This window comes from Eurytemora carolleeae, unplaced genomic scaffold (assembly GCF_000591075.1).
Source record: "Eurytemora carolleeae unplaced genomic scaffold, Eaff_2.0 scaffold1302, whole genome shotgun sequence".
In the NCBI taxonomy this organism is placed as follows: domain Eukaryota; kingdom Metazoa; phylum Arthropoda; class Copepoda; order Calanoida; family Temoridae; genus Eurytemora; species Eurytemora carolleeae.
This window is the reverse complement of record NW_019397315.1, coordinates 65,083-92,617: the sequence shown is the minus strand read 5'-3', so window position 1 is coordinate 92,617 and position 27,535 is coordinate 65,083. Positions and strand designations below refer to the sequence as shown.

Genomic DNA, 27,535 nt, shown 5'->3' with positions numbered 1-27,535 from the left:
ATGCACCGAACTCAGTCGGATTTTGACGACAACCTAACGTTCAAGGTTTTCATCTTCCAGTTCATCAACTTCTACTCATCAATCCTCTACATTGCCTTCTTCAAGGGGAAGTTCGTCGGCTACCCAGGCAGATATAAACATATCTTCGGCAACGTCAGAAATGAAGATGTAAGTGTGTTATCTTATTATTTTATGCAAAGAGTGTATTCTTTTCTACAAAAAAAACGATTTTTCCCCGAAAAAAATGACATTTTGTGTCAAAAAAAAAATATAATTTTGGACAAAATACAAACAATAATTTTTTTTTTAAATTTATACATAACCCCGCTGATTTTTGTCCAAAACACATTGACATGACAGTGTTTAAAAGACAAAAAACACACGGACATAACAAGATTCAAAAAACAAAACCTCCTTTGCTAAGTTCTGGATGTTAATTTGTTGTCAAAAATTGCTCACACGGGCATGAGAGTGTTCAAAAGACAGAACACACTCGGACATGACAGTGTTCAAAAGACAGAACACACTCGGACATGACAGTGTTCAAAAGACAGAACACACTCGGACATGACAGTGTTCAAAAGACAGAACACACTCGGACATGACAGTGTTCAAAAGACAGAACACACACGGACATGACAGTGTTCAAAAGACAGAACACACTCGGACATGACAGTGTTCAAAAGACAGAACACACTCGGACATGACAGTGTTCAAAAGACAGAACACACACGGACATGACAGTGTTCAAAAGACAGAACACACTCGGACATGACAGTGTTCAAAAAGATTTATATTAACATATTCACAAAGATATTTGTTATTTAGTGCGGAAATGGTGGTTGTTTAATTGAGCTGGCCCAACAGTTAGGAGTAATTATGATGGGTAAGATTAAAAAAAAACACAAGGTGTTCAAAAGAAGCTACACATGATTGCCGGAAGGAATCACTTCTTTATTTTTTAAAGGGAACCGTTGTTAAGAGAGCATTGCAACTCTTATATTAGAGGGTTACTTAAAATTCCGTAATCAGACCCTTTAAATATTTTAGTTTTAGTTTGTAAAGCACATTATTGTGTGCATAATTTATCATTTGATTAGAATTTTACCACTAAATGTTTATCCGCGGTTTTCATATTGGTTTCTTTAAAGTTCTTATTAAAATCATAGAAGTTAATAATAAATAAGGTTTAAACACGAATAAACCATGTGAAGAATGCTTTTCATTAATGATTTAGAAAATAAAGAAAAAAGTGTCTAACATTAATTTCTCAATTTAATTAACAGAGAAGAAATATAGTGTTTTATTTAACTGATTAAGGGCTGAATTTAAAGGGACTGTATGCTAAATTCAAAGGGACTGTATGCTAAATTTAAAGGGACTGTATGCTGAATTTAAAGGGACTGTATGCTAAATTTAAAGGGACTGTATGCTGAATTTAAAGGGACTGTATGCTGAATTTAATGGGACTGTATGCTGAATATAAAGGGACTGTATGATGAATTTTAAGGGACTGTACGATTCACAACAGTACTCTTCCATCACTTTTATCTTATTTTTATCTAGAATAATGTCAATGAAACGAAATCTTGGATATTGTTAAATTGTTATAATTTCCTTTATTTTCTCTGCAACATGAATCCACAAATCCCTTTTACATAGAAACTACAGTTGAAAATATTGGAAAAATACAGATATCTCATTCATTGGGCTGGGCGTCGTTCCTGGTTAACGGCTGTTCTTTCACGGGAACGAACGGAACAATTTCTAAAAAGTGGAACACGCCCACGCCTCAAGGTCTGTACGTCGTTCTTGGGGAACGGTCCATCTTTCACGAGAATAAACGGAACAGAATGGAACGAAACGGAACGATTTTTTAAAAAGTAGGACACGCCCAGTCCTACTCATTTGGCCTTGCTCAGACAAAGGTTTATAGGGCAGCGTTGTGAATTTCCCCTCTTTAACTTTATGTCGACTATCTCTTTAAGAATTTTCAGGCTCTCATTAAATTCTCATCCCTGTACTAACCCTGTAACTAAACTGTTTCAACCATATTCTAAAGTTATGGTTGAGATCGAGAATTTTATTTGAGCTGGAGAGGACGGACATTATTTTAATGGTTTGGTGCCGGGGAAACTGAGAAGTTACAAGTTTTCACCAAGAATTCTCATTTCTCAAATATATAAGTTAGACAAGCTCACAGAGTGTGGTGGATGCTAAATTTATTAAATTTATTAAATTGATCTAGGTCTTAGGGGAGTAAAGAATAAAAGTAGGGGATAAAAGTAAAAAGGTTGGATGAGAGGGGGGGGGGGCTTAACGGGGAACGATAGATTTTCCAATTAACAAACGGAATTTCACTTTAACGACTACATCGTTATGAAAGTGAACGAATTCAGTTAGAACCGTTCTTGAAGAAATCGGAACGATCAGAAAACGAACAGAAACGAATAGTTTAATCTAATCATATTTGACATAAAGTTGACGATTCACTATCATTGACTGTAGAATGACGTTTCTGATTCACAGCAGTACCCTTTAAACCTTTAACAGATCAAGGTTGTCGGACTGTGTTGAGTGAGTGCACAAGCTGTACACCGGGGTTTACAACTCAATTCAAATGGTTTTCAACAGATTTACACAACGAGATCTCTGTACTCAATGTTCAGGCAAAAGTTTAAAGGATACTATAATGTAAATCGGGAATTTCTCTCTTTGACATAGAGGGTCACTTGAAATTACGCCGACACTCCCTTTATAACGATGTGAACTAACGGTAAAAATCTAGTCAATTGTCAATTTTAGAAAAGGAGAAAAAATTGAACTGGACAAATTTGACAATAAAATGTTTAAAACAAACGATGTAGCTGAAAACCCTTATTACCTTTCCTAGTGTGGATTGAACAGTGTTTAAAAACAAAGAACGTGTCCAGTCCTAATTACGGAGAAGGTTTGCTGTAATTTAGGTGTGATAGATAATTTACAGAAACGTTTAGACTTGAACATGGACATTTTAAAACTGCAGTTTGCTTATTTCTAAGCTTTAATATGAAAGGAGTTATTGGCAAAATCCTAAGAGATTTTTTCTTTAGAGCTTGCTTATTTTGGTTTTCAGTGAACTGGGGAAAATGTTTGAATGTGTGTGAAGCTTTTTTATAGTTAGAATTGGTTTTGTTGGGATGGTAATGTTTATCGTGAGAATTTGTTGAAAGAAAGTGGAAGGGAATTGTTGAGAATTATGAGGAGGCTTTTTTGTCAATAATATTTTAAGGTTTACGAATTTAATGCTATATCTCATGCTTTGTAGTTGAATAAAAATAGGAAATGAAATTATTTGAATTAATGCGGTTCAGTGTTTACGAAAAAACTGGGGAATACTTTTTGTTCTTTCTTTTGTTTAAAGGGACTGTATGCCTAATTTAAATTGACCCTCCATGCAAAGATGACAATGCCCGATTTACAATGGTAGTCTTGAAACCTTTATCTGATCAAAAATATAATGTGGAAGATAACACCGTTTTTTTGACTCGAAAAGTGTTAAATTCTGATTATATCTCCATTGTTTCTTATAAGCAAGAAATGCGCAAGTCACTTTTGCCGAGAAATCACAAAAACATAAACAATTAATAAAAACAAAAGCATTATTTATAATTGATTAGACAAATCTGTGTGAATCAGGCATTGCCATCTTTGCACATCAAGGTTTAGTTAAAACTACGCTTACAGTCCCTTTAAGAAATGCACGCACCCTGACCCTTTAGTAAAAGTAAATTCAACCCCAAGTCTGACCGCGTCAACCTTGTTGCACCGGCTAGTCCTATTGCCCAATGTCCGGGCGATACAGTACAAACTGAGACCAGAAAGGTTGACCCGGCTCGAAAATTCAAATGTACTACAGCTGCCCGTGTATGTCGATAATGATTTTGCAATTTGTGTTTTTTAATGATATATTTCTAAAAATCATTTTTTTTATATACTGAAAAATTGCAAAATATTTTGCGACATTATAGAAGAAAAAGAAGGAAGAAAGACGACCATATACTATTCCGGTATTTTCTGGTCCACTGTATACAAACAGTTTAAAATTCTAGGGAAGCAGATCATAAATAATGCCCAGGAGGTTTTTATCCCCAAATTCAAGGCCTGGTGGCACTCTAAAAAGGTAAAGTAGAAATATAGAGGGGTCAATATTTTCTTTAAAAATCTGTTTAGGGTTTTTATTCGCTTAATTGGAAAAATCAATCAATTTTCAGGGGAAAATCGATCAATTTTTAGGGGAAAATCGATCAATTTTCAGGGGAAAATCGATCAATTTTCAGGGGAAAATCGATCAATTTTTAGGGGAAAAGTATCAAAAAGAAAAGAAAAAAATATGCCTTTTCATGTCCAATTTTTCATTTTATTTCCCCAAATCATCAAAAATCCCCCCTCCCCCCCCCACCTGATTCTGAAAAATATACACACCTGTAAATATTGTTATTAAATCAAGATTTTATTTTTTAAATAATTGGTTCTGTTCAAATCAAGATTTTATTTTTTAATAATTGATTCTGTTCAAAACAAGAATTTTATTTTTTAATAATTAATTCTGTTTAAAACAAGATTTTATTCTTCTTAAAAATTATTTCTGCTTAAAAGACGTATTTATTAGACCTAAAGTTTATCCATTTTTAGTTTAAAATCTTCTAATTTCAAGAACCATTGATAAGAAATTAAAAGGTTTAAGCCCAAAATAAAATAATTTTTTTCCCACATGCACTTGTAAGATAAGAAAAACTACTTTATTTCTATTAAGTATAATTAGTTTATTGCCAAAAAACTTTTTTCATATCATTTCTAAAACTTTTCAATATCAGAGATGAGATTTTAAATATCAGAGATGAGATTTTGAATATCAGAGATGAGATTTTGAATATCAGAGATGAGATTTAAATATCAGAGATGAGATTTTGAATATCAGAGATGATATTTTAAATATCAGAGATGAGATTTAAATATCAGAGATGAGAATTTAAATATCAGAGATGAGATTTTAAATATCAGAGATGAGATTTTAAATATCAGAGATGAGATTTTAAATATCAGAGATGAGATTTTAAATATCAGAGATGAGATTTAAATATCAGAGATGAGAATTTAAATATCAGAGATGAGATTTTAAATATCAGAGATGAGAATTTAAATATCAGAGATGAGAATTTAAATATCAGAGATGAGATTTTAAATATAAGAGATGAGATTTTAAATATCAGAGATGAGAATTTAAATATCAGATATGAGAATTTAAAAGCTGAAAACCGAGTAAAACATGGTCTTTGCGTCTACTTAGACCCAATTAAAGCTCAAGTCGAGACCTGGGTTTTGGATGGCCTGGATTTTAGTAAGAACCAACCATCTTGGATCTTTCTCTCTTTAAGGCTCGAGTCTTCAGCAGCTGATGATCGTAAATTTCGTAAAACCTTTTATATTTGTACATTTAAAATCACAGGAATTATTTGTGGTGTCAAATTTTATTAATTATATAAAATAAACATACTATAAAAATAATGTATCTACATAAAGTTTGAATTTTCGAAATTTACATCTCCTTGTCACAGCTGATCTGACGGCATTCTTTCTGCTCCAGAGAGAAAGCTTGCAAAACAGTCTCTCATTGGGTTCTATATAAGCCCGAGTTTGGGTTTTACTCGGGTTTAAGCTTTTAAAATCTCCTCTCAGGCATGAATAACATTTACTTGAAATTACCTCTACAGTCTACAGTCTCATTAAAGTCTTCGCCTTTGTGGATTAATCCTTTATCTATTTCTTTAAGACAGTTCTAAAGTGGAACATGTATGCATTTAATTAAACACTGCTAAAATTGAAAAAGTATGCAAATTATATGCAATTTCTCCAACTGCAGTTTGCACAATTTTATTTTAATCTTATTTGAAATTGTAAGGCCATGAAATGGCCTTACAATTACAATGTATTGTTACAAATTTGAAAATGAAAAATAGATAGATAGATATATAAATAGATAGATAGATAGATAAATATATAGATAGATAGATATAAATCAATAAATCAATCAATAAATAAATAAATCAACTAATCAATCAATCAATCAATCACTTATTGTTTAGTCTAAGCTGGCCAGTATTGGCGGATCCCAGATGGAGCAGGATTACAAGCTGGTGGAGAATGAGGGATTGTTCCAGGAGTATCTGGAGATGGGTGAGTTAAATCTTTTTTGGGAACTTTAATCCCTTTAATCAAAAACTAAATAGATTTCTAATTGGAAATTTAAGAATAGATTCTGAATGAGCTCTCTAAAAAGTAAGTACAGGGAGTCCTAATAAACATGAGATTTGAGAGACGATTTAATATTAATAGCGTCTTTGATTTCCGATAAGTGATAAATCAAATAAATCAAATCAAATCAAATAAATCAAAACAAAGAATTTAGGGGCAATGCAGCATTTTTGAGGAGAAAGGGTAAAAGGGGTGGAATAAAAAAGTATTGCTATTTTATTTTCCATATTGACCAGAAAGCCAAAAATCATATGTATTCGCTCTTACTTGATATATTAACTTCTTTTTGTTGGACTGTGATATCACATCAGAGCTTTAGTCCTTTCCCTTCAACTTCTGTGGGGGCACTGGGTTTGTTTACATTCCTCCCACAGTGTACAGTACATAATATGCGTATATCTGATATCCTCATATCACCTCAAACTATAATAAGAAACCACAACAGAAATAATAAAGTTCAGTTAGAAAGACTAGGATATCTCAAATAGATTATCAAGTACAACAGAAATAATAAAGTTCAGTTAGAAAGACTAGGATAGCTCAAATAGATTATCAAGTACAACAGAAATAATAAAGTTCAGTTAGAAATACTAGGATATCTCAAAAAGATTATCAAGTACAACAGAAATAATAAAGTTCAGTTAGAAAGACTAGGATATCTCAAATAGATTATCAAGTACAACAGAAATAATAAAGTTCAGTTAGAAAGACTAGGATATCTCAAATAGATTATCAAGTACAACAGAAATAATAAAGTTCAGTTAGAAAGACTAGGATATCTCAAATAGATTATCAAGTACAATGAACCAATTATACACGACGTCACAAGTTTCAAATATAACAAGGAAAATGAAAATTTCTCACATTAATTGACATGTTTTCCAAGATTAAATAAAAAGTGTAAAAACAGAAAATACAGAACATATAACGTTGCACTTTTGTAATTGTTATATAAGCACTTTGTTCAAAATCATTAATAATTTTGTCAGACACAAAAACTAAGTTGAGAGTTCAGACGTCAGAGTACAGCTGTACTGAGAGTGTACAAATTCTATGAAAGGTTCTTTAAAAATACGATTTACAGTCTCTTGGAAGGGATATTTTTCTAATTTGTTTGTTTGTTTGTTTGTTTGGTTGTTTTCAACTCAATCCCGCAGTACTCTAATAAAACAAGTGTAAAATATTTTAAGACAAATAGTAAAAGTGACAAACATACACGGCCACATACACCATATAGAATATACATTTATATACATTATACCTTTTAATATATGATATATAATATAACATAATATAATACATAATAATAGGGGAAACATGAGAGAAGGAAAAAGATAATTATAATAAACCAATCAAAAATATTAAAATACAGAAATTTATAAACAAGACAAAGATTGATCAGATATTTGTTTAATGACAGTTCAGTCAAAAAAGGTTGTAAATTTTTTATTCGATTTTTGACAGAACTCATGAAACTGTGTAATGGCAACCTGAAATTGTGTACAATTAACTTCCGGATATTTCAATTACAGAGGATATTAGTTCCAAAACTAACATTTAAATCTGCTAAGTTATCTTTTTCAAGAGTATATTTATCTTTAAATCCGAGACATAGTTTAATAGACATAGAACACCAAAAGGTTGACAAATATACATAGTTTACATACACAAACATACAGACACATACTTACCTACATATATACATATCATATGAAGGATGTTTATATAAGCATGACTTTGCCCAATACCAAATCTTTAAAGTGGGCTTGTGACGTCAGTTGAATAAAAATGACGTCATACAAAAGTGAAAAATGTCAGAAAATAAACAGTTGACTCAGGTTTTGTTTTCTTAACAATTCACACTTCTCAAGATGGTGAGGGAAAGAAGGGGGGGAGATGAGGAAGAAAGGGGAAGGGGGGGCTGGGGGTGCAGGTTAAGAAATAAACTTTTAGGACATTTTCTTAATTGAAACATCTCAATAATTATTTTTTTCCTAGTGGCCCTATAGTTTTTATTTTAAGAACCAGAGTTTTTTCCTCCATCTTCCATAGTATTGATCTAATAAAAGTTTAAAGGGAACTGGTGTAAATCAGGCATGCACCTCTCCGAAGAGCTTGTCACCAAAAATTACAAAGACAGTCCCTTCAACACTTTTTTGACCGAACGACAGAAACCCTCAAGTCTCAGTTTGCCTTTTTAACCGTAAACAGTGACCAATCCTTAATGTTTAAAGATTTAAAACCTGAATTTATTACTGCAAACTTGGGAAATGTTTAACTCTTTACTCCAAACTATGGTTTATACTGGGGGATATATATCTAAGCTTTAGTTCCATGGTTGAGCTTATAGAATTCAAACAAGAAGATATATCAACATTTAGCGATGGTAACCACATTATTGCAATTATGATACCTTATATTACCTCTTTCAAAGATGATTACTTTTAATTGTGGCTTGTTTATATAAAGACTTGCGCATTTCTGCTAAAGAAACAATATGGAGGAAACTGTCAGAATTAAACATTTTATAAGCCAGGAAAAAGACAATATCAAAGTGTTTTTTTCAGTCATTCTTTAGCGTCTCTTCAAATCTAAGACCATTTTCTTTCTATTCTACAGGGTGTCCCAATAAACATAGGAATTCAGTATTTAGTATAGTGATACCTACTGATAAAGCTGTAATCCATAACAGTTTCGTCTGCTATGTTTACATTTTTTTGTTTATGTTTTGACTGCATACGGTTGTACTTAGTAAAACAAGAAAATTGCAGTATACAAACAGAGTAAACTTGTCCGTCTTCACTGTTCATCTTGCGGAGACATTATAGACACATCTTTACTGCCATTTACCGTTTTCATAAAATAAACTCCAGCAGACATAATAATATTATGGGTTTTAAATTAGGTATTACGATATCGAATTCGTAACTGAATTCCCATGTTTTTTGGGACACCCTGTAATATCCAAGCTATTTCAACAACTCGCACAAGAGCGTGAAGAACAGCATCAGTTTCAAAAATTCTTATAATTTTCTCAATATAGAAAACTGAAAGATATTCTTGAATATGTGAGTAGTTTGGATATGTTAAGATGGAATTTTAAATGTGTTTAAAGAATAAATTATTCTTACCGAGAGAACAGAGTATTTTCATGAGAGGCTGAATCTTTTCAACGATATAGCACTATAGTTTCAGTAGAAGTAAATATTTTCATTTACTGATAGCACCGATTGAATGATTCATAACTCTGATTGGATAATGAGATAGATAGAAAGATAAATGTTACCGCCATACTATTTCTATTGGTTTAGAATAGACAACAAACACATGACTGAACCCTGATTGGATCAGGCGCTAATGGACCGGCATACAGGAGTGATAGAGCCAATTTTTGTTCTTTGATTGGCCGAAATTTTAGAGAGAAAGCATGAACGAGTTAACATATCGCGTCGGATAAGTGTTTATTGCAGGGATTAAAGGGATTGCAGAAACGGTAATTTCAAGTGGCACACCAGGAACAGATGGCAATGCCCGATTCACACCAGTACCCTAAATCGTTTTTCTAGGTTTAACAGTGTTTAATTCTGACAATTCCTACATGTTTTCCTGTTGAAGAAATACACAAGTCACTTTGTAGAGGAACCAATGTAAAAAATAATCAGTTTTCAAAATTTTAAACATTGATATCTATTTCATACTAGACATAGCTTTTTAGGGTACTATTGTGTATCGAACATTGTCATCTTTCCATGGAGGGTCACTTGAAATATATTTTAATCATTTTTCTTTAATTTGGACGTTATAATTGTTGGATATTAACTACAACAAGTGCTTTACAGTGCTAAAAACGTACATGTAAAGGGCTACAGAAAAATATAAGTAAGATAGAGCGGTAAAATCTAGGCCCAAGGCGTTGTGACACTTCAAAGTCGACCCTGTATTAGGTAGAAATGAATAAACTTATAAATGTTTTTAAACAATTATTTTGTTTATAGAAAAGTTTTTCCGAGGCCTATAATTGGAAATTAATTTAGAAATTAATTTAGAAATTTGAGAATATAAAGAGCAATGTCTACCTAAAAAAGTGCCAATTTTTTTTAAAAAAATGGGCCAAACGCGATCGGCGCCTTTTTCGCGGATTTTTTATTAAGTTACTCAAGGCATTCTACAATGAAAATAAGTTAAAAATAACCTAGAAAAATTATTTAATGCAATTTTTTGCTTTTGTCCGGTATTATATTATAGAACAGTAATAACAGTAATAAATAAACCTTCTTATATCATATTATATTATAGAACAGTAATAACAGTAATAAATAAACCTTCTTTTATCATATTATATTATAGAACAGTAATTTTCAATAAAAAGAATAAAAAACATACAACACACATTTATCAATAGTTAAGGAAACAAATAAACCTTGTTATGTTTATATATCTTGATATCTCTGTAAGTTCGAATTGAGAAGATATATCTTGTGCACTGTGCACTTGTGTTAATTAACAAATCAACCAATCCAATTCCTTCTTTCTTTTATAGTTAAGTTCTACATAGATTTAGGCCATAGAGTGCTAAATCTATAGAGTAAACACAACCTTTCTCTAGATTTAGACCATAAAGTGCTAAATCTATAGAGTAAACACAACCTTTCACTAGATTTAGACCATAAAGTGCTAAATCTATAGAGTAAACACAACTTTTCTCTAGATTTAAGCCATAGAGTGCTAAATCTGTAGAGTAAACACAACTTTTCTCTAGATTTAGGCCATAGATTACTGAATCTGTAGAGTAAACACAACCTTTCTCTAGATTTAGGCCATAGATTACTGAATCTGTAGAGTAAACAAAACCTTTCTCTAGATTTAGGCCATAGATTACTGAATCTGTAGAGGGAACACAACCTTTCTCTAGATTTAGGCCATAGATTACTGAATATGTAGAGTAAACACAACTTTTCTCTAGATTTAGGCCATAGATTACTGAATCTGTAGAGTAAACACAACTTTTCTCTAGATTTAGGCCATATGATGCTAAATCTATAGAACAAAAAAATTATTTCTCTAGATCTAAGCCATAGAGTGTTAAATCTATAGAGGAATCACAACATTTATCAAGATTCCGCCCATCCATAGAGTTTTAAATTTTTAGAGTAAACAAAACATTTTTTTGTGAATATAAAAATGTAATGAATATAAAAAATTGCAAATTTGTGTATTTTGTTCCTGTAAATCTAAATTGCTTCTTTAAGGCTAATATAGTTTCTGCTAACTAATGATAATAATAATAATAATAATAATAATAATAATGTACTTCGACAGTCTAAATTTATAAATGTATAAATATTTAATTTACATTTGTGTTAAGAACCAAAAGGTCTGCGACCACTATACATTTAGCCCTGGTACATACCCAATTTTACATGGATAAATTGAAAAAAATTAAATAAAACATTAAAAAAAGAAAATACCAAAATAATTGGCGCCGAGATAATAAAAGCAAACAAAACAGAAAGGATACGAGCTGGGATTTGTGAATTCCAGAATACAGGGCGAATATTAAATTTATTTTAACGTTTAATAAATGAATAGTAATGCAATGACATATACAGTTTAGAACTATAACGTTTATTAAACTTTAATATCATTAAGGACATAACATAAATTTAATTAGTTAAATAATTAATTATTGAATTAACATACTTATATAAAACTTTTTAGTTTTAGTTGGAAAACTTGGATTTATTTATAAATAGATGTACTTGGATAATCAGCTTTGCCTGAACTTAATACTGCCCTCTCTCATATAAACGAAAGTAGCTTTTGTTTTAATTTGAAAAGATTTTAATTTATAGATTCTTTTAGTAAAAACTGGAGAACCGTGGAGAAGAATAAATAATTTTTGTATTTCTAATATGGAACCAATTCTTGTATCATACTTAAATTCAAAACTAGGAGTTACGAGGTCCCAAAGTCCTAACTAATAATTGTGGGTTTGTACTTAAGGAAACATCGGTTAGGATCCTTATGTCGATAAAACAAAAAGTCTTAGTCTTGTGTGACAAGCAGATCGGTTCAGTGATTTAACATGTTTGCTGAAATTTGATAGATATTTTAGTATTCCGTGCATGTAGGTTGATATATATATTTATTTAAAGATAGATAGATGGATAGATGAAAATAGTTGGATAGATGGATAGATGTAGATAGATAGATAGATGGATAGATGGATAGATAAAAATAGTTAGATAGATGGATAGATGTAGATCGATAGATAGATAGATAGATAGATGGATAGATGGATAGATGGATAGAGATCTAATATATAAATACAGAACCAATATCAAAAAGTTTTAGAATCGAAGAGAAAGACAAATATAAGATAAAGTTATTTTTAAACTTTAAAATTTTGTTTTTAATATTTAAAATTTTTTTTTTTTAGTACTCCAGTTTGGATTTATCACAATCTTCGTGGCTGCGTTCCCCCTGGCCCCCCTCTGCGCCCTACTCAATAACTGGATGGAAATCAGGAATAAAAAACAGTAAAATAAACTTTAGTGACTTCACAAAATGGAATTGCGGCATTAAGCGCACGCAACCTTTTTTCCCAGATAATTTTGTTACTTTTATTTTTTTAATTAATTATTTTCTTATGTTTTTTTCTGTTGCTATTGTTTTTTCTGTTAATGTTTATTTCTTTAATTTATTTGTGTTTTTTAATTGCTTTTATAAAGAATTTGGCAGTCATTTAAGTTTTTGTTGAGTTCTTGCCAAAAACTCTGATTTTTATAATCAATATATCTTTGCAATCCAATGACTCCTAGATCTTTGACAATTGAAACTATGAATTATGTTAGACGAAATAATCTTAAGTTAGAAATATGAAACGTTTGAGCAATCAGGTTGCAAAGATATAGAAAATTTAGTTTGTTTTTAATACAAAATGTTATTTTATTTTTGTTTTCTGATAATTTTTTTCCATTTTAAATTTTGCTTTTTAATTTTGTTACGTTTTAAAAAAATTTATTTACAATATATTCTGTGGCAAAACTTCTCTTAACATTTTTCAAAAGAAAACCCTAGAAACTAAATTTACGCAGTTTTGAAGGATATCATCACTCATCCGGCCATTTGTTATTTGAAATATTCCCCGCCTCCTGAAAACATGATTTATTGCAGAGAATTTAGATTTATATCCAAACCAAATCTTTAGATTTATCCAAACCAAATGTTTGGATTTATATCCAAACCAAAGGTTTGGATTTATATCCAAACCAAATATTTATATTTATCCAAACCAAATATTTAGATTTATATCCAAACCAAATCTTTAGATTTATCCAAACCAAATATTTGGATTTATTCAAACAAAATATTTAAATTTATCCAAACCAAATCTTTAGATTTATCCAAACCAAATATTTGGATTTGTTCAAACCAAATATTGAGATTTATCCAAACCAAATATTTAGATTTATCCAAACCAAATATTTGGATTTATTCAAACCCAATATTTAGATTTATCCAAACCAAATATTTAGATTTATCCAAACCACATATTTTTTGTTTACACATATTTGATTACTTAAGACTTTTATTTTACTGTTGATTGATATAGGTTGGACGCACAAAAGTTTGTTTGTGAGACGCGGCGTGCAGTGGCTGAGCGCGCAGAAAATATCGGAATCTGGTTCAAAATTTTGGAGATGCTCGCACAAATGGCAGTTATTAGCAATGTAAGATTTTTTTAATCGTTCATCATTGTAGAAATCCAATCCGTGTATAATATATATATATCCAAACCGCAAAGGTAAACATAACAAGTAAAGGAATAAAGTCACAAACTCTGATTTATAAATCTCTATATCTTTGTAACCCAATGTCGTAGACCTTAGATATTTCAAACTATGCATTCTCCTAGATCAAATAACCTGAGTTTGAAATATCAAAGGTTTTCGCCATCAAATTAAAAAGATATTAGGATAGGAAAATCAGAGTTTGTGGCAAAAACTCAATTCCTTTGAGAGTAATTTTTAAACAAAATAATATTTTTAGGCATTTTTGATCGCGTTCACATCGGACTTCATCCAGAAGCTGGTGTACAAGTACGAGTATGGGGAGAGGGGGACCATGAAGGACTACGTCATGTTCACCTTGTCCAAATCCCCGAAAAAAAACTGGATCGACCAGGGGCAGGTAAAAATATTTCTAGATATTTTTTGTAAAATTTGTTTAAAATAATTATGTTAGAAAAGTATAGAAGTTTGAGCCCGCTAATGTTATTAATTGCTATGCGTTTCTTTTTACTGTTGCTATTAAAAAAAAATTTCGAGGATTTCCGGCTTAAAATTTGTGGATTTTTAAAAATGTTAATGTACAAATATAAGATGGAGAAAACCGGGGGAGGGGGGTGCAATGCACGTGGATTTAACGGTTCTGTCAATATTTAAGAAAGCTGTGACTTTCGATCACAATTACATACTAAACATAATTTTTTAGCCTTTATTCTTAAATACTTTTTCTGTCGGCATAAATATTTTGAATGAAAAGTATAGAAAAAAACAAATCTGTAATTTTAGATATTGTTGAATCAAAGACCAAAACACGTTTGATTTAAAGTAAAAGAAACCGAATGCGTCTCCCTCTGGGTTAGTCCGGGGAGAGTGGGCCCCCAACTGCGAGGATTTGTTCTTAGGAGGAAATGTGGATAAATTGCTTAATTTTTCCTCAGAAATTGGTTTCTATTGTTGACTCGAAATGAATAATGATGACATTTGATACTTTCCTATATTGTTTATTCAAGTATAGTGCCTGTTGGTTTGTAGCTTATTAAATTTCGTGACGGCTGAACCGTTTATACCACTTTTTGGGGGCCTGATATGGTTCTAAACTTGGAGTTTAGTAAGTCAGAATAAAAAAATTTAAAAGTTTAGTGTTTTAAAAAACGTGCTAACCTAAAAAACAGGAAAATATACAAAATTTAAATTTTCAATGTTTAATGAAAAGCAAAAGTAAATAAAGCGCCCTACTCAATAACTGGATGGAAATCAGGAATAAAAAACAGTAAAATAAACTTTAGTGACTTCACAAAATGGAATTGCGGCATTAAGCGCACTCAAAAGTAAATAAAAGATTTTTTATTTAAATTAAATTATGAACAAAGTACACATAAAAAACTATACATTTTATAATATTTCGTTAAAATAATTATTTTCAGAAACGTGTGTTACAATATTTACAATTATATTCCATACTTGATTTATGTATTTATAACCTATTTTATATGTTATATTCTATAATTTTCGATGTGAGTGTATAGAAACAGAACAGATATGGTTTTTTGTTATTTAACATATCTTTTTCCTATACATTTTTCCCACAACGAGTATTGATATGCAATATACCGTAAGTTAGATGGAATAAGAGTTGTTTTGTGCAGTTGTACAGTTGTACAGTTGTACAGTTGTACAGTTGTACAGTTGTACAGTTGTACAGTTGTACAGTTGCACTGTTGTACAGTTGTACAGTTGTACAGTTGTACTGTTGTACAGTTGTACAGTTGTACTGTTGTACTGTTTTACTGTTGTACAGTTGTACAGTTGTACAGTTGTACAGTTGTACAGTTGTACAGTTGTACAGTTGTACAGTTGTACAGTTGTACAACAGTTGTACAGTTGTAAAGTTGTACAGTTGTACAGTACAGTACAGTACAGTTGTAAAATTGTACAGTACAGTACAGTACAGTACAGTTGTAAAATTGTAAACTTTGTAAAATCTAATCATTTGTTTTATTATATTTGTTGTTGGAAGTGAAAATTCATTAATCTAAAATTGGAAAGGTTTAAAGCTTAGCTTGATAAATTGAACAAATTGACAAATGTTCTAAAAATTAAATATTTTATAAAATTATTTTTAACGTTTGCCTAAAAAATAGTTTTTTGTTATTTTACGAGCTAAATAAAATGCAAAATTTGAATTTTTAAAGGTTGCAGCAAGTACTAAACTATAAAGAAAAATGATATTTATGTTATTGATAAAAGTTTTTTTTCTTATTTTTTTTTCTTAAATGGAATCCTTTAATTTTAAACCTCAAATTTTAACATTTATGTATGTTCTGTTTGAAAGTAAATTAGTCGTAAAGTTGTATAATGTTTAAATTGAATTAACATGATAAGGCAAAACTTCAAACCAAAATATTTACAAATTTAGAATTAAATATTTTAGCCTTCAAAAAAGCGGTACAAACCTATATTTAACTAAAACTATTTGTTCTTTGCTAAAAATAATTCTACGGTTTAGAAGATTTTTCTGTTGGCATTTCGTGGATTTCAAAGTTAAACTTTTTGACCAACAATTTAATCATGAACCTTGCATTGCTTAAGATGTGTTGTACTTAATTTGACGGTTTCTATCCTTGAGCGTTTATTTAGTGTAAAAGTACTTTTTATTATCGCTAAAAAAACACAATTAATACGATTTAGAAAATCCATTTTGAATAAAAGAAAATCGATTCGAACATGCTTAAATCTACATTTTATCCGAATTTTGTCGGAAAATATAAAACTTATTGGATAAAACCAGGTGCAAAGCTTTATATTCCATTTACAAACTATTCCTTTAAAAGACTGTGCACTTATTAATGGGATAAAGCGTATTTAAAAAATGACTCGAATGAATGTTTATAAATGAATGAAATTTGTTTTTTCCTCGTTCAATATTTTTCCTGTTTGCTTTTATCAATGTTTCTTTACAGAAACATCTGATCAAATATTTTATTTAAAAATAAATACTACAGTGATAACCAGAAAACTCTGATATTGGAAGACGATTTTATAGCAATACTTAAGTATATTTCATGGTGTTACAAAGCAAATAGTTTTAAAGACACTTATTAAATCACTAATTAAGTTAAATAGGTCTGTTTAAACTGTACAATTGCTGCATACCATGCTGATTGGACTATTGAAAGTCATAACTTTAGTCTAAAAGTCGTCTTCAGAGTTTTCTGGTTATCACTGTAGAAACCACTTTTTATTGAATAATAAATCTCAGTCATTTTCTTGCTCTTCTGAGCTGTGTACGAGTTGAAAATATTTTTTTATCGTCTGATTACAAATTACAAAGATGATTATAAAGAGATATATGCTAGATTCACAACCTTCGTCAGAAAATTAATTTTAAATTATAGTTTGTCTCTATGAACGTAATGATAAGATTTATAAATTGTTGTTGTGAATCTCTTCAAATCTAATTGGGAGGGTCACTTAAGATAACTTGGACAATCCCTTTAAGCAATCCTTATTTCAGGAGGAATGTTACTACCGAGGGTTCCGTGACGATGCCGGTAACTTTACCCCAGTCCATTGGAAGATACTCGCCCTCAAGTTCGCATTTGTCATCATCTTCGAGCACGTGGTGTTCGGGGTGTGCAAGCTCATCGATATCCTGGTCCCGGATATCCCGGCCTCCCTGGATATCAAGATGAAGAGAGAACGTTTCCTGGCCAAGGAGGCTTTACAGGACGCAGAACATGTTCTCCAGGTTTGCTTTTTACATATAAAGCTGTGCGTCAATAGCTCATCCTCATGGTGCATTTTCAATGTGCGTCCTCGTACTTGTCCTCAATAGTGTGTCCTCTATAGTGCATTTTCAATGTGAGTCCTCAATGGTGCGTCCTAAAAAGTTCATCCTCAATGTGCGTCCTTAATAGTTCATCCTCAATGGTGCGTCCTAAATATAGCTGCTCTATAGTGCATTTTCAATTTGCGTCCTCAATGGCGCGTCCTAAATGTGCGTTCTAAGTAGTGCATTTTCAATGTGCGTCATAAATAGTTCCTCCTCGACAATGTTCNTTCCATAGTACCTTCTCTATAGTGCACTTTTAATGTGCGTCCTCAATGGTGCGTTCTCAATGTGCGTCCTGAATAGTCCATCCTCTTTAATACCTTTTCTATAGTGCATTTATAATGTTGAAAATCATTTTTTTTGCTTTTGACTAACATTACCAACTCATGGCTAAGTAAGTAAAAAAACATAATTAGATAATTATTTCATAATTTTGTGACAACGTGTGTACTTTAGATTTAACCTTTACGCAATTCATATTACGTTATTAGTGATATTTACATATTGCAATTTATAATATTCAAACATTTTTGTAGATATTTCGCTTGAAAGACGAAAAATATTTCAATTTAACTTTTTTTTACTAAAAATATTTTGCAAGAATTAATTTTAAATATTAAATTAAGAAAAATATTTTTATCGAAATTTATTCTGGAAATAAAATAGTTTTTAAATCGCGAAGGGTACACAGGGGGAATCAACCCCTCCCCCCATCGGATCAGTAAAATCTAAGGTTTCAAGGGGTTTTGGGTCCCAACGGGTGTTAACCCCTGCCTCCTGGAGAAATAATAAGTTTCAGCTAAGCACTGGACAATTCCCTGTGACCGCCTCTGGTTATATTCCCCTAAAAAACCGTACACTTGCTCACACATTTTTAATGATTGTACTTTTTATAGGAAATAGATTATTTCTGAAAATTCCGAAATGAAAATTAAATTAAAATGAAAGAGCGAATTGAAAAGATGCATTCTGTATAAGTTAATACTGTACTTGAACTCTCTGGCGTCAAAGAAGTTTAGCAACAAGGCGTATTTTCCGGGAGAATAAAAAAAAATATTTTTGAGAAATTAAATAATCAGTGTAAAGTAGATATATTTTTCATAAAATCTTTTTATTTTAATGGTAAAACGGAATTTTATGAAATCATATTGTTGTGCAATTTTAGAGAATTACTATCTAATCCCGATAATAAATAAATGACAAGGTTAAGTAACGTAAATCTTTATTAATAAATACAATCTTCTTAGAAAGGGTTCCGTTCACAGATTGATAACAGCACAGCGGTTTCAAAAACTAAATAAACATAATGCTAGTGTATATAGCAAATTTCAGCAATAACTTTGCTATATTAGCAATGTTAGCAGTTAAGCAATACAATGCTTAACCCCACGCAGGATTAGACTCGTGTATTAGTAATGGTGGCTAACCTAAGATTAGACTTCACTTATTGTTTAACAATAAAAGCAATAAATGTGCTTGTTGCTTAGCTTCTCAGCGATTTAAGTGAAACGTATCTATTTAGGACTCTGTAGACTATTTGTATTCAGTCTAAATAAATATTAGGTAATTCTAATTCATGACAATCACCCTGTTATCCCATGAACTATCTGTCATGAACCTAATTCATGACAATCACCCTATTATCCCATGAACTATCAGTCATGAACCTAATTCATGACAATCACCCTATTATCCCATGAACTATCTGTCCTGAACCTAATTGCTGTTAAATACCAATAATTGTGTGTTATCTAATTACACAATAAATCAGCAATTAAACTTAGCTTCTGGCAATAAGTTTGCTTTTACTTTATTGGAGCTATAACCTTGCCCAATATATAGGTTTATTGGAACTATTTTAAACTGAGCAATTTAATTCTATTTTGCTTCTAATGAAGCAATCAGTTGCATTAAATGAACGACTTGGCAGAGAATAAGTTTATTCTTACTTGTTTCGCTGATCGGGGTTGAGCAGAGTTAGGGTAGATCCAGCAGGGTCTTTTGCAATAAGTTTGCTTGAGGATAAGCAATAATTTTGCTTGAGTATACTGCTGAACCGTCAAACCACAATGAACAACAACACACTTGCTAAATTAAAAGTATATAAAGTGCAAGAACAACAAGATAAAATATAACCCTATAAGATTTACTGCTCAAATAAGAATTTAGTTTAATAAGAATATTGAAAAAAGTTAAAAGAAACAAGAAAATCTAACAAATTTAAAAGTTTTAGAACGGATCAAAAAACGACGCTTTTGGAATCAATGGGTTAATAACTATTTCATTGTTTAATCTAAAAAAAAACACAAAATATTTCACTTGTAAATAAAGCCGTAAATAGAGCCTTTAATATAAAATTCTACCTCAGATCCGCCGATTTCACAAACTAAATCCAACTAAAAATGAAAGAATTCCAAATTAATCAAAATATTTTAACAATTTTAACCAATTTGACTTTATGTGGAAAAATTTGATCAATCTTCCTAACCTGGTAGTGAGACCAGATGACCAAGGGTACTGCACAGAATTTAGTGCAAACTGGTTAAAGTTGTAAACAAACAGTAAATAAACAAACAGTAAATAAACAAACAGAATATGTAAAAATATTGAGAATATTATTATTCAGAACCAAATCACGAATTTAATCAAGCTATTTATGGGATTGCTCTAAACTTACAAAATTCGCTAAGGGACTGTTCTCAATTTACAAAATCGTGTTCCAACAACATTCAACAAATTATTGAGAACAATTAAATAAATTACACAACACCTATTAGAATTACTTGAGAATTTTTTATAATATTTTTGAGAATTTTTTTAAATATTTTTGAGAATTTTTTTTGTACAAATAAAACTGTACATATCATTTTCATAAAATAGTTTTTTAAATAGTAACACACAATTTTATGTAACCATATAATTATTAATTAATGTTGTCAGTACATAATAAATCTGGGAGGACCTTAAACACAATAGAGAGCAGTACAAATGTACATATTAATCTAGTTAGTTGTATAGTCTCTAGGGTATGTTAAACAAATAGAAATAATGATAATGATAATGATAAGCTACACATAAACGTCTAATTTCTCAAAAATATCAAAAAAATTCTCCCGGAAAAAACACCTTGTTGCTATGCCTAGCGATTTCCATACATTGGATTTCTATAATGTTTGACGGCGAACTCTCCTATCCAATAAATATTTCACAAACATAGTATAATTCAATTCAAAATGGGGTTCTATAAAATGTATTTAAATTGAACCCACCACGAAATGATAATTTTAATGAAAAGTTTTTTTTTATTAAATCGAAAATTTCCCGTTTTCACCAATCTTATACATTAAAGTATTTTGATTTGTAATGCCCTATTATTTTTAAAACCTGATGATGTAAACCTTTAATATATCCATCATTGTATCTAACTGAATTCCTACTTTAAAATATAAAAGGTAGACGACATTATTAAATTGAAAAGATTTAAGAATTAAAAATTTTTTTAATTTCTATATCTTTGAAACCCAGTGTCTTAGACCTTTGCTATTTTAAACAATGAATTCTGCTATATCAAATAATCTAAGTTTGAGACTCAATGTTTTTCTGCTGAGAATTGGGTTTTGTGCTCTTGTAGTTTTTACAGTAACGGAAAGAAATAAAATGCAAAACTTTGAATTTGTTTCAATATTTTTCTAGAAGGGCAAAAATCTACATAGGCCATTTAAACTGTGAGGGATGTTTTTTAAATAAAAAACTGCAAGAATTATAAAAGGCCTCATATATACACATTATATAAGATTAAAAACTTAAATACAACTGCAAGAATTATAAAAAGCCTCATATATACACATTATATAAGATTAAAAACTTAAATACCTAATATCAGATGAGCTTTACAGTATGGACACATAAAACTTTCTTCAGTGTCTTCTTTATTTTCCAAAGTTTTATGGATCTGACTGTAGGAGTTACAAATGTAAAACTTTTTGAATTTACACAAACGCTAAAATCTTAAAGACAGTGTTTAAAAAATAAAAATTTAAAATGGATGAAACATAATCCTTATAATCTTTATATTAACTAAATAATAAAGCACTTCGCTCATGATTATAGCTATTAGTGTTTTTAAAATTCCACGGGCAACGCTGGGCATTTTAACTAGTACTATTTAATTTAAAACTATACTGCAAAAAAATTAAAAATTAAAATTTTTTTCAGAAAGTTTTGACCGAGGATGATGACAGATACGACTCCGAGGACTCCTCCTTTACTCCTGCCTTAAAGAAGAAAAGTTTAGGAGAACTATCGGAGAAGTTCTCCGCAACCCTAACCGAACCAGGAGAAGCAAAGGCAGGGTCGTCTATAGAGATATTTGGTGAACCCGGAGTAAGTTCGAAAAGAAACAGTCCTTCTCCGGGTAGGAGAAAGTCTCCTTCCCCTAAACTCATCTAAACCTGGAGAAAAACGTGAAGAACGAGAGGAAATTCGGAACTTTCTTGTTCTTCTCTTTTAACCTAAGCCCTAGCTTCAAACTATAACTTTCAGCTGATCAAAAACCTTGATAAATATCTAAAATTTCTCCGTCTCTCTAAAGCTTTTCATGAACACGTAAAAAATGAATCTCTATATTTTAATCTTCAATCGTTTATTTTATACCAAAAAAAAATAATTGTTTAAATTTTATCTATGTCTATGATAACCTTTAAGTTTACTAAAAGTTTACTTGCCTTTTTTTCATTTTCAAAATATACAGAAGGCCCAGTTTTCTGCACAATTCTCTTAATCTTTCAAAATTGAAATAAATTTCTTTAAAGTGGCAGTAAACGTAATTTAAAGTGACTCTTCCTGTAAAGAGTGTCAATGTCCGATTTACAACGATACCGTAAAAGTTTTGTTTGATCAAGTATGAATTAGATATATTTTCATTTGTGGTTTCTACAAAAAAGTGACTTGCGCATTGCTTGTTGCAGAAACAATGGAGAAATTACCAGAATTTCAAGATAGCAAAAACGGCATTATATTTTCCAATTATTAAGTTCAAAGGTTTCAAGGGTATTGTTGTGAATCAAACACACTATTCTAAACTGAAGTCACTGATTTAATAGTTCGGTCCTTGTCCCAGCAAACCGGGACTTTCAATCCCAATTTGACCAATTAAACATAAATCTTTTGATTTGTCGTTGTTATACTTTTTTGTTAGTGCTTTTGTTTTCGGGGAAAAATTAGAAAAACCAACTCTGTAAGTTTAACAATTGTTGCTCTAGGGACCAAACAACGATTGAAACTAATTTGAAGAATCCAATGGTTAGGTAGGGTCTATACGTTTAAACTTTCATCTTATATATTATATGAAGATCAAATTCGATCTTTAAACCCCGTTTCCAAGTTTCCAATTGAAAAAGTTTATAGTTTGCATATGAAATGAACTCTCAATATTAAGATATTTAAAATATTTAAACTTAATGAGAATTCTTTCAAAATTGTACACTCTTATATTTGGTCTTTAAGTATCCTATGCAAAATTTTGACTCTGAAAGATATGAGCAAAAACCATTTTTTTAAATCATTCGTTAACGAACCATTGTTTTTGCTTCTGTTGGAATCAATATTTTGCATAATTTTAAAAAAGCAAACTCTATAAATTACAATTTGAATATTTTTTGATTCATTAGAATTTGTTGGAGCCTATGTAATAAAAAAACCCTAGTTATTATTTATAAATTTAAAATATCTACATTTTTCCCGCATTTACTGTACTACGTCAAACTTAAATGAGAAAATTGCTAACATTTTGAGGACCAATGATTGCTCTCTAAATATTTATAATCTATGGTCCAAGTCCGCTTTTTAATCTAAAATCATGACATATTTGCTTAACAAACAGTTTTATATTTAATTTTGGAGAAAAGATTAGCGGCCGACAAAGAGTAATTTATTTTTATAGAAATTTTCACGGGTCAATTTTAGTTTTTTTTTGTGTCGGAAGCTTTTGTAAAAAAAAATTATTTTTGTTTTGAGGGATTGTTTTGAAACTTGAAAAAGGTTTGATGTTCTCCTTCACCAATACATGCAATTTCATTTTTGGATCTGGGTTCATCCCGTAAAAAACTGAATTTGGATACAGCTCTTAGAAATTTCTTCAAGTTTTACTAATTAAAAAAAAAGAAAATTTCCGAAATATAATCTTTTTATCTTAATTTTTTAATTGTCATTTTTGGTAGATCTAACATTTTTTAATAGAAGATTTCTGATAACATACATTTTGATTGTTGTATATTTTCTGGTATTTAGGGAGCTAAAATATTGCGGATACATTGGATCCGGGACTTAATATTGCAGATTCATTGGATCCGAATCAAATTATTGCAGATTCATTGGATCCGGGTCAAATGATTGCAGATTTATTGGATCCGAGTCAAAATATTGTAGATTCATTGGATCCGGGTCAAATTATTGCAGATTCACTGGATCTGGGTCAAAATATTGTGGATTCATTGGATCCGGGTCAAAATATTGTGGATTCATTGGATCCGGATCAAATTATTGCAGATTCGTTGGATCCGGGTCAAATTATTGCAGATTTATTGGATCCGGGTCAAATTATTGTAGATTCATTGGATCCGGGTCAAAATATTGTAGATTCATTGGATCCGGCTCAAAACATTGTAGATTCACTGGATCCGGGTCAAAATATTGTAGATTCACTGGATCCGGGTCAAAATAGTGAAGATTCAGATGAACCGATTCCTAGGAATTGGTTAAAGTTAAAATAAATTTGTTTCCTACCGTTTCCACTTGTTTTGATGGGGAAAATAGCTATAATTATTATTGCAGCATTCCATATGAAAAAGATAACTGTTTATAATTGCATAATTTTAGAAATTAGATGTATTTGCATAATTTTGCAAAGTTTGCGAATAAAGAAATTACTTGGCAACGTACAGAAATTAATTTGAATCTGAATTTAATTGATATTAAATGATATTATTCATTTTAATTGTAAACTAGAGGATTCAAGCTTACATAAAAAATATTTAAACCATTTTAACTTTTCATCTAGCGTTGAACACAAAAAAAATACAAAAACCTAACATTTTTTGCTTCGCGTAATAATCTTTATAAAACATATTTTTCCACATCCTCTTATCAAAGTATCAAAACATAATCTAAAGGGAATTATTATAGTATTCTGCTAATTATTAACCTATATTTGTATAATAAATATATGTATAAATCATGAATATTTATATAATAAATTATTTTTACATCTAACTTTGAGTTTAATTGAATGGAATTGACGCATTTCTTATCTATTGAAGTAAATTGATATTTTATGTGTAAACTATATTTGGATAAATCTAGTTGATATTTCATAATTTTACCTTGATAATAGCATAGAAATTAATAGAAAAGTGATTAGTTCTTGATAGAATTGACTTTTGGAGTAAGGATGAATCCTGGAGTAAGGATGAATCCTGGAGTAAGGATGAATTCTGGAGTAAGGATGAATCCTGGAGTAAGGATGAATCCTGGAGAAGGATGAATCCTGGAGTAAGGATGAATCCTGGAGTAAGGATGAATCCAGGAGTAAGGATGAATCGTGGAATAAGAATGAATCCTGGAGTAAGGATGAATCCTGGAGTAAGGATGAATCCTGGAGTAAGGATGAATCCAGGAGTAAGGATGAATCCTGGAGTAAGAATATATCCTAAAATAAGGATGAATCCTGGCGTAAGAAAATATCCTGGAGTAAGAATATGTCCTAGAGTTATGATGAATCCTGGAATAAGGATGAATCCTAGAGTAAGGATGATTCCTGGAGTAAGGATGCATCCTGGCGTAAGAAAGTATCCTGGAGTAAGTATAAATCCTAGAGTAAGAATGAATCCTGGAGTAAGGATTAATCCTGGAGTAAGGATGAATCCTGGAGTAAGAATGAATCCTGGAGTAAGGATGCATCCTAGAATGAGGATATATTCTAGAGTAAGAATGAATCCTGGAGTAAGAATATATCCTATAGTAAGAATGAATCCTGGAGTAAGAATGAATCCTTGAGTAAGGATAAATCCTGGANGAATCCTGGAGTAAGAATATATACTAAAGTAAGGATTAATCCTGGAGTAATAAAGTATCCTGGAGTAAGAATATATCCTAAAGTAAGGATGAATCCTGGAGTAATAAAGTATCCTGGAGTAAGAATATATCCTCGAGTAAGAATGAATCCTGAGTCTTTTTATCAAAGCTATAATTTTCTGTTATAGGGTCCAACTTATGAGAACCGAATTCTTGACGTATTTAGGGTCGATAGAGCTAAATATTGACGTCCAAAGGTCATAATATTGATTTATTTAGAGCCCAAAGGGCATAATATTGACACTTTTTGGGTCCAAGGTGCAGAATATTGACGTACTAAGGGTCCAAGGGGCATAACATTGACACATGTAGGGTCTAAGGGGCAGAATATTGACGCGTTTAGGGTCCAAGGGGCTTAATATTGACGCATGTAGGGTCGAAGGGGCAAAATATTGACGTACTTGGGGTCCAAGGGGCATAATATTGACGTACTTAGGGTCCAAGGGGCATAACATTGACACATGTAGGGTCCAAGGGGCGGAATATTGACGCATAAAGGGTCCAATGGGCTTAATATTGACGCATGTAGGGTCCAAGGGGCAAAATATTGATGTACTTGGGTCAAAGGGGCAGAATATTGACACATTCAGGGTCTAAGGGGCAGAACATTGACACATTTAGGGTCCAAGGGACGGAATATTGACGCATAAAGGGTCCAATGGGCAAAATATTGACGTACTTAGGGTCCAAGGTGCATAATATTGACGTACTCTCAGGTCCAAGGGGCATAATGTTAATATACTAGGGTCCATGGGTTGAATATTACGCATTTATAGGGTCCAAGGGGCATAATATTAACATACTTAGGGTCCAAGGGGCATAATGTTAACATACTAGGGTTCATGGGGCAGAATATTACGCATTTAGGGTCAAAGGGGCAGAATACTGACGCATTTGGGTCCAAGGGGGGCAGAATATTGACGCATGTATGGTCCAAGGGGCATAATATTAACATACTTAGGGTCCAAGGGGCATAAAATTAACATACTAGGGTTCAAGGGGCAGAATATTGACGCATGTAGGGTCCAAGGGGCAGTATACTGACGAATGAAGGGTCCAAGGGGCAGAATATTGACGTGTCAAGGTATGAGGGTCTGATCAAAAGATTGTTGAAAGTATCTTTGATCTCAAGATTCTCAAGACGCAGGTTTAGAAATAGACGAATATTTAATCGGAGGATTTAAACAAGGAGAGTGATAATATCAAATTTATTGCATCTTGGAATCGATATTTATGTATATATTGATTTGGTTTGTCTTTCTGTTGGTTTGGCTTTTTGTTTGTGTTCAGTGGCGTACATAGGGGGGGGGGCAGTAGTCCTCTTGCCCCCCCCTGGGAGTTCCAGGGGGGGGGCCTGCCCCCCCCTGGAAAATACAAAATTAAAAGGAAACAAATTTAAAAAGTAACACCTGACAATGACAAAGACTTAGGATTTGTCTAAATTCACTGTTAACACAAACTTTTAAGATACTTTAAACTAAAACTTTTG

At 31.2% G+C, this 27,535-nt stretch overlaps 1 protein-coding gene and 1 long non-coding RNA gene across 2 annotated transcripts; one reads left to right on the top strand and one right to left on the bottom strand.

The window, feature by feature from the left end:
• On the top strand, window positions 1-22,775 carry LOC111713476 (anoctamin-7). The gene is made up of 9 exons (XM_023488335.1): window positions 1-168; window positions 829-886; window positions 4,092-4,162; window positions 6,126-6,216; window positions 12,734-12,821; window positions 13,910-14,027; window positions 14,347-14,487; window positions 17,599-17,832; window positions 22,132-22,775. The coding sequence occupies exons 1-9, from the start codon at window positions 1-3 to the stop codon at window positions 22,363-22,365; spliced, it is 1,203 nt and encodes a 400-aa protein (XP_023344103.1). The 3' UTR covers window positions 22,366-22,775.
• On the bottom strand, window positions 19,122-20,672 carry LOC111713477 (uncharacterized). Its single transcript, XR_002767698.1, has 4 exons — window positions 20,405-20,672; window positions 20,280-20,312; window positions 19,866-20,004; window positions 19,122-19,209 (listed from the first exon to the last, which is right to left on the bottom strand). It is a non-coding gene; the product is annotated as an uncharacterized LOC111713477 (long non-coding RNA).
• Window positions 22,776-27,535: the final 4,760 nt, after the last annotated feature.

Excerpts from the sequence above, each read along its gene's own strand:
- LOC111713476 (XM_023488335.1), top strand. The coding sequence starts at position 1 with ATGCACCGAACTCAGTCGGATTTTGACGACAACCTAACGTTCAAGGTT. Across the intron at positions 169-828 it reads GCAACGTCAGAAATGAAGAT|TGCGGAAATGGTGGTTGTTT; the intron begins GTAAGTGTGTTA and ends TTTGTTATTTAG. Across the intron at positions 12,822-13,909 it reads AATAACTGGATGGAAATCAG|GTTGGACGCACAAAAGTTTG; the intron begins GAATAAAAAACA and ends TGATTGATATAG.